General features: G+C 39.0%; 1 protein-coding gene across 1 annotated transcript; it reads right to left on the bottom strand.

Annotated features, from left to right (window-relative positions):
* Positions 1-285: 285 nt before the first annotated feature.
* LOC101770833 (translation initiation factor eIF-2B subunit gamma) lies at positions 286-7,945 on the bottom strand. Its single transcript, XM_004965402.3, has 13 exons — positions 7,755-7,945; positions 7,570-7,665; positions 7,397-7,474; positions 6,045-6,125; positions 5,729-5,948; positions 5,586-5,644; positions 3,419-3,468; positions 3,249-3,336; positions 2,934-3,173; positions 2,750-2,842; positions 1,688-1,792; positions 829-945; positions 286-556 (listed from the first exon to the last, which is right to left on the bottom strand). The coding sequence occupies exons 1-13, from the start codon at positions 7,818-7,820 to the stop codon at positions 491-493; spliced, it is 1,359 nt and encodes a 452-aa protein (XP_004965459.1). The 5' UTR covers positions 7,821-7,945; the 3' UTR covers positions 286-490.
* Between the last annotated feature and the right edge of the window lie 435 nt (positions 7,946-8,380).

Raw genomic sequence — 8,380 nt, 5'->3', positions numbered from 1 at the left:
GAATGTACTGAATAATTCTCGTATCATGTCGGATTGGAGGTATCTTCCCATACTTTTTTTAAAAAAAGATTGAAGGTATACGATAATGAGTTTGTACGGCTCCAATGTATTTTCTCGCCATTATCGTATAAAGCGGGTGAGGGATGACCGGATGACAGATAAATTGCTACAGATGATGCATTGTACAGCATCGCTTTTAGTGTCCAGTTTACGACGATGATTGATGATGTCTTATAGGCTACTACTACATGCCCTGACTTGTAGCCATTGTCGTCAGACATCATGAAACTTAATCGCAAGCTCGGCCTAGTTGAATAGAGAAGCAACCAAAACCTTTCGGACTGTTACAAAGGAATCAAAATTATGGATGTTTTACATCAAGAAATACTGTATACATTCTGGACAAGAACTGTCACCCCTTTTTTCTGAGGGGTGCATCTGAAGTGCACACAAAATCGTTCAGGATCCGCCAAAACTGTCAAAACTCGCTCTACCTTCTTGCTAGGGATTCTGCTTTGTGCTCGCTGCCAGCAGTCACAATATAACCAGCTCCAATCTGAAAGATAAACGATAATACAATACATTATTTCAAGGTGAGTTACTGAACAAGAGCTAGATATAATTTAAGCTTCGCTTCAATTTTAGTAAACGACTGGTGAGCAGCTGCGCTCCATATGATATGACCACCACATGACAACCAAAGACCCCCTCCTGATCACGAATAAGTGACTATGGACCCGACAGTATAATGGAAGATATTGCTAGCATTTTCAGTCGTCCATGCATTTTAAAATGACCATTTTTCCTACAGATAGTACAGAAGAGTACCTGGCAGTCTTTCAGAACAGCCCGTTCTTGCAGTTGAACATTATTACATACAACAGAACCTTGGATGTGGCAGCCATCTTCAATAACAACATGGTTCATCACAACAGAGTTGACAATCTGCAACAGGGTACATCATTTATTTCATGAGAAGGGCCAGAATGGAACTTAAATCTGGCATGTATAATATCTAGCTGGTCATTCCATAAAGCTGCAAATATTATTGCAAGACAATCACAAACCAAACCTTACAGGCCATAAACAGATATTATCAATCGGATCTATCAGAAAATCTTTCAAAGGTTTATGAACATTGACTCTTTTTTCAATGAATACAGCATGGTACTAAAGAATACTACCTCATCCCAGAATATAGCTACTTCTAGCATTCAAATTTTGTCTCATAACATAGCTACTTTTGAGTTCCCAAGTGGGTTATTTGGCTTGAGAGGTCTAAAATACCCTCCATGCATGCAAATCAATTATGGCATGCAGATATGCATGCAAGCTTGCCACCAATTAAATAGGAAAGGCATAATTAACCTCTTAATTAGCGCATGAAAAACTCTAGAAGTAGCTATATTCTGGAACGGAGGGAGTATAATATAACAATATGGATAAGCTACTCACTCATGCCTCTCCATGGAAGGCTAACACTCTTAAGCCTAAGCAAGCTACATCTAAAAGTACAACCAGTTTCTGTACCCTATATTTCACACCCAATATGCCAATTTAAAGTTTTGCTACTTAAGCCATCATAATTTTAACTCAAGACCTTTTAGCATGATATGAGGTAGCTAAGCATCATTTTAATCAAGAGCATAAAAAATAAATTCGATGGATCAAAGCACACTGTAATTACCTTTACATTGGAACCGATTCGGCAATGACGACCAATCACAGATCGCTTGACACTACACTTGTCACCTAGCTGCGAACCCTCAGCAAGAATACAATGTGGCCCTATCTAAACAAACATAAGAAACAACAAAAATGAACCAAAATAGAAGTTTGACGAATAAAAAAACATAACCATTTTGAACATTGATGCAGAATCAGATCCAGAGAACTCATTATTAAAAGCAATTTTATACTACCTTTGACGTCAAATAGATAGCCTAGAATATGTGCAACAAAACTTTGAAAACTTTGATATTGCATGCATATAGAAATGTCTAGATTTGTCACATGAAAATTATATTTTGAAATTTCTCAATAGAAGTACTTTCATGTCATGATCCTTTTCTAAACATTTCCTGATATACTCAGCAAAGTAATCACAATTTTGACTGAATAATATTAATCCTATAACTGAATTTCCACAGAACACATGCTTAAAATGCCCGTTACTGGTGCAGCATTATGATTTGTTCATCAAACCCACAGCAGCAATTATTATTGAACAAAAAATATTCAACTTTGCATGAAAGAAATGTAGACTAAGAAATGAATAGACCTAAAAGCATCCAGTTTTCCAACAAAGCTGTAAGAAATAGAAGAAAGGTGAACAGCATAAACACATATAAAACAAAAAATAATAACAATAGATATTTAGATGTCAATCTTTTATTTACAGAAGGTGATATTTTTCTGGGCATCACTAGTGAAAACTGAAAGTGTTCCCGCTTCCTGTATTATATTGTATATAACAAGGATATGATTGCTATGGCATAAGGTAAAACTTGACTACCATGTCATTCATTCCAGAACTCCTAAAAAACAGAAATAAAAAAGGATTCATTTCTTGGTTGAAAAAGATGGCTCGTATGTGAGCTGTCAGATGGATGAAGATCTTCATATATATACACAACATGGTAGCATCTAACACAATAGCATCTTAAATTCATTTAAACACATGTTTTCTGTATTTTGGGGCAACCATTGATGCAAGTACTTCAATAAATGAGTATTAAATTAGTCTTACTGTAGTCTTTGATCCAAGAACAGAGGATGGGTGGATGATGTTGTTCTGTGCAGAGAAGGAATAACCAGACAGATGGCTAGCTTCCCCTATAACCTGTAATACCAAAACAAGAATTATTAATTTAAGCATAATTCAACAGCAGTGCATGTGATAAAATAATTTCCCTGTAGGATGAAATCCTTACATCTCGATTGATATCACAATATGACTGCATCGAGTTCAAGCGGTGGCAGTATTTGTTTTTAGTAGCAATATAAGCACAGCACCTATGTCCACCATGTGACCTTGATAGTACATCTTGCTTGAAAGCAGATGGTGCAATGACACGATGCTGCGATAAACACTGCAAATTACCACTGGACAGAACAGTACTATTCCCAGTTTCATCACCTGTAGTTCCATTGCCACCAGATGGAGCTGATCTCTGTTCAAGTTTACAATAGTTAAATACTGCTTCAGAAGATACTGTTACATATTTACATGTTCAGCATGAGCATACCAATTGACTCCTCACTAAATATGGGAGGACTTCAAGTCTAATGCTACGGTATGATTCCTTCTGTTCCAGTACATCCTGTAAAATTGTCCTGCAACCAGCAGTAAATTATAGAACGATCTATGGCTGAGTGTAAGGAACGACCAGGAAATGTCAAAACAATATGAACTAACCTCTTGAAAGCATAAAGATGTGCATCCATCAGGTCACTTCGAATTTCCATCTAACAAAAGGGAGATAGCATAGATATAGTTCACTAAACCATTAAAAATGAGTACTTTGCTGAATTTAAATTAAATCAAAGTGTTATTAAACCAATTAACATGACTGTTATCGCTTCCCACTAACACCCAGCAAAAATGCAATTATTATATAAATAGAGAAAGCATTCAGTCAAACAGTTCAACAACTCATTATCATCACAAGTTGTATCTAAGTACCCTAAACCCTAAACTAATAAACTCTCAAGGAACAGATCCCATCTCAAAAAGGAAAAGTAACAAGACCACAGGGAGAAAACTTCCCCATGGCTTTGTCTAAAAGGAGAGGTGTACAAAAAGCACTGGCTGGCAAGGAAACTCCCTGAAACCAGTTCTCAGGAAGACTGGCTGGCTGGCGAGCCTCTCTACTGGAGGTTCTACTGAGCTATCACTCAGTTCTCAGAATAGATCCCTTCCATAAAGGTACAATAAGGTTCTCCACTTGTTTCCTTAGAAGAGTACCCCTGTCCATTAGCAGTTGCTGTGTTTCTTGTAAATGAATAATGTGAGAAAGAATGAATGGGATTTTCTGGGCTGTCTACCAATCACCTGCAATCTGTTACAGTACAGTCCGTCTCCTATAATTTTTAACCTGTCACAGCTAAGTTGTGCTTTTGTGAAGCTTGAGGTTATATCAGATGGCCTCATCAGCCAATAAAATTCGACAGACTCAAAACTTTGCATCAAACAATAAGTCCATAGCAAAGGCACTAAAGCTTTGGCTGCAAAATGGGCATGTCTCACGAAACCAACCCACAACTTAGTCAAAAGGAGGTTTCAGAAAATAGAAAAATTCAGGGTAAGTGCCACAGGAATACAGAATGGAGAGGACACACCAGGGGAAAAGAGACCCAATGTAAAATGGAATATGTCACTCCAACTTAAGAATGCCAAAGTCATTGGATTTTTAAATTATTGACTTTCAAGATGGAGGTCCTACAAAAATCTATTGCTGTAGAATGCTACACTAGTTCAGTTATATTTACTTTGGTTCGACCTCTTCAGCCCACCTTTAATGTGAAACCTTAAAATGTGGTGCAGGAAGAAGATTGCTGGGAAGACCAGCTAACCATAATAATAATATAGTACATATGGGTCAAACACAAACTAAAAAATATTACTACATGAACCCCAAATCATCTCTTTGTTTGAACCATATCCCAAATAAGCAAGACTTAAAGAAACGAACATACCAGATTCTGTTCATCATCATCCAACAATACGGCAATATGAACATGATAAAACACCATATGAAGCAAGGACGAGAAATAGTAAAGAGGCGCATTGTACATACAGGATCGCATTGTTGAAATAGACTTTCTAGATGTTTCCGTTTTCCAATGCTTCCAATGGAAACAAAAGAGGTGCGAGTTATCAAAGAAAGCCTAGGCTACCAGTAACAGATGTAACTCATCATGATTTGTGCTTGACAGTCTGTATAAACTGTTACTTTGTCTGTAGCTTATTACTGCGAATATTGAATCATTTTACAGTGGCAAGCATAGTACCAAATATAATAGCATTAGATTTTCCCATCTTACAAATTATCATTCACTCATCTCTCTCTCTATATATATATATGCTATCCTCATTCACTCCATAATGTATAGTTTTATTTCTAAAGCCAACATTGACGTGCCCAAATGTGCCTAAGATGGGGAATATTGCCTATCATTGACAGCATATCTTCTTGTTGAGATAACAAAATACAACCAAAGGACACTGATGCTAAAAATAAAGGGCATTACAGTTTCCAGCCGAATTTCTAGAACCTCAGCCCCAACCAACAAACAGATAAACTATAAATCCTGAGTTCTGTCCATCTAAATTACTGTCTAGAACCTCAGCCCCAACCAACAAACAGATAAACTATAAATCCTGAGTTCTGTCCATCTAAATTACTGCAAGGACAACACAGATGAAAAAATCTTGAGATAAAACCTAGCATTGGTCTGTTTGCTTTTCATGAATTATGATGGATGATGATCTCAAGGTACATACATATAGCACTTAGCACTGAAACTCGAAATCTCTCAGGAAATAAACATAGTTGACTTGATACATGCAATAGGTGCCTTACCTGACCAACAGCCTGGATTTTTCTCTTATGAACTCGAACATCTTTTTCAACATCGGTTCCTACAGGCCATATTAACAGGTATTTGAATCATGGATGACATTACTAGCCTACTATTACAGATCGTGTAGTCATAGTAAGCAAACCTGATATGATATGCAACAAGAATTGTTTAGTCTTGTCCAGCCCAACTATGTTCAAACGATTTGGCTTTTTAGCTTTATCTTTCCCACTAGAAGAAGCAGTGTCTGAAGGACCACTAACAGGAACAGAACATAGTAAAGCAGTAACAGCTGCGCCATTCCTTCTATGAGTAGCAGCAACAGCCCCAGGCAACACATCTGTTACCAGGTCACCGCTAATTACCTGTTTTCAAAGACAGCTAAATGTGTTAGCATCTAGATTACTCCCAGCATGCAACCTTTTGTCAACATTGCCACAGTATGAAAGCACAAACATTACCAAAATATCATTTGCTGTCAGTCGCTTTGAAATAGCTCGTAATGCACCAGCACTTCCAAGGTCTTCAGAAACTGCAACTACCTGAAACACAAGGAAGAGTTATTACTTCCACAAAAAAATGAGAATATGTTCCCCCCTACAGTTGTTCATTGGTTTCTCAATGAGATTGAGCTTGTAGCATAAATAAATAACAAATGTCAAATAAATCAAACAATTAGGAGAAAAATTTATAAAAAACAGAATGAACTCAGGCAGTTCAAGTTACTAAACTGATTTTATGTAACATGAAGTGAGACATCCATGTGCTTATTGATTAGAATTGATGAAAAAGGGAAATAAGTTAGAACAAATACATGTTCACAAGCTATTTATTTAGTGGAGTTATGTTGACATATAAACCACAAGCTCCGCATTCTCACTTCACTAAAGAGGTGTTGGAAAACCAACAAAGATTACATTCAAGCATTGGTAAAGAAAATATACACCTTACAATATTCAAACTTGTAGTCTGCTTGCTTCAAACTTTAAAACCCCAGAAGGAGCAACAATTGGAGAGCACAAGAGTGCACTACTGTTTGAATAATAAATGAATAAACTGAAATGATACTGAGAGGTGGAGGGAACCTTACTTAAAGTCATTTTTTCATCAGAATTAAGGAAACTGTTTATGCGATGCTACCATCATATTCCGCAAACCCATTAGCATTCATATTTCTGAAGGCATTCAACACTAGTTGGGCGAATAGGTGCTGCCTAATGCCTCATCTCCACTTGACTAGAGTTGCAGCGAGAAATGACAGCAGCTCGCCCAAATTATCCAAAGTACAATAGAAGAAGGTCAACCAGCACCTAGTTGGGGGCCTTACTACACTGATTAGTCTTCAATTATCATAACATCAGCACCTCAACAACCTCGATAAAGGCAGGTACGATAGCATATCCACACTACATGACCGTTAGTTTGTATAAAACTCCAGTAACAACACAATAAATTGTGACACAAATGATAGTGCCAACAACATTGCAGGGATGAGGTAGCTGCCTCTATACATACCCTACCATTACAATAATATGTGATTTGTGCCTAATTAAACAAAATCCTCAAAATCTACATGAAAAACAGTCCATGGACTAAAGAATTCACCTAATATTTAGCTTTCTAGACTTATTTTGTTCTGCCATGAAAATTCATCCAAATCATTTATCTTCAAACATTCCTGGAACAAATTGTTGTACTTGCACACCAAGAGTTCATTCTACAATCTTCTCCAATTACATAACGCTTTTAGCACAAATACAACGGCACCAACTGAGTGCTGCAATCTCAGACACCGAACCAGAATCAAACTCACCTCTACACGAAGTCGATCCAGGTATGCGCTGGAGACCCAGGCGCCGACCAGCCGTGCCGCCTCCTGCCCCTCCACCACCTGCACCACGCCCACATAAGCCAAACAAGCCCCCGCCCGCGCGTTGGGATCACAGCCCTAACAACGGGAAGAGAAGCAGGAGAGCGAGCGCTCACCACGATGAGGTCCTTGAGGTCGCTGGCCTCGAGGAGGTCCAGAGCGTAGGAGAGCAAGGGACGGTTCGCGACCGGGAGCAGCGCCTTGGGGACATCCTGCGCGGGAGGAGGGTTAGGGGTTGGTGTGCGGGGTTAACAGGGGTAAGGTGAGGTGAGATGGGGGGAGAGGAGAAGGGAGGGGATACCTTGGAGACGAGGGGCGAGAGCGTCTCGGAGGTGCCGCCGGCGAGGACGACGACCTGGAAGTCCATCTCCGGCGAAAACTGCGGCGGCCGAGGGCGTCGCCGGCGAGGGTTTTGGGGCTCGTCTGATTACGGCGGCGGGGAGGTCAGGATGGCATCGGGTTCGGAGTTTCTGACTTGGATCCGATAGGATGTTAGGGCCGGGCTAGGACGCGTTTGCCTAGTTGGGTTTTTTTTTTTTTTTTTGAAAGAAGCCTAGTTGGGTTCACACACAAATCACAAGCTAGGGATCAATTGGGCCCATGATGTCTCTGCAATCCAGGTCAGACTGGGTCAGCGATGAAACACGTTTCAGCTTCAAATTGAAAGTGCAGTTGATTTGTCCACAATTTCCAAATGCTTCGACGACATGTGAGCATCTAAAAATGCAGTGTCTACTTGCCACTCCTTAGCAACTATGGAAACTTGAGTGTTATTGGCAACAAAATGAAGCTAGCCCATAATCTTTTATACATTGTCACACTTTCAAACCTTGCGTGTTATATGGAACTCTAGATTATATAAAGTGTGGGCATTTGTATAATTCAGTTTTCAACGAGTTGGATTTTATGTCTATGTTGTATCTTCCA

This window comes from Setaria italica, chromosome IV (assembly GCF_000263155.2).
Source record: "Setaria italica strain Yugu1 chromosome IV, Setaria_italica_v2.0, whole genome shotgun sequence".
Lineage (NCBI taxonomy): Eukaryota > Viridiplantae > Streptophyta > Magnoliopsida > Poales > Poaceae > Setaria > Setaria italica.
This window is presented reverse-complemented; position numbering and strand designations above follow the sequence as displayed.

Excerpts from the sequence above, each read along its gene's own strand:
- LOC101770833 (XM_004965402.3), bottom strand. The coding sequence starts at position 7,820 with ATGGACTTCCAGGTCGTCGTCCTCGCCGGCGGCACCTCCGAGACGCTC. Across the intron at positions 3,469-5,585 it reads AAATCCAGGCTGTTGGTCAG|ATGGAAATTCGAAGTGACCT; the intron begins GTAAGGCACCTA and ends CCCTTTTGTTAG. Across the intron at positions 557-828 it reads CTGTTCTGAAAGACTGCCAG|ATTGGAGCTGGTTATATTGT; the intron begins GTACTCTTCTGT and ends TTTATCTTTCAG.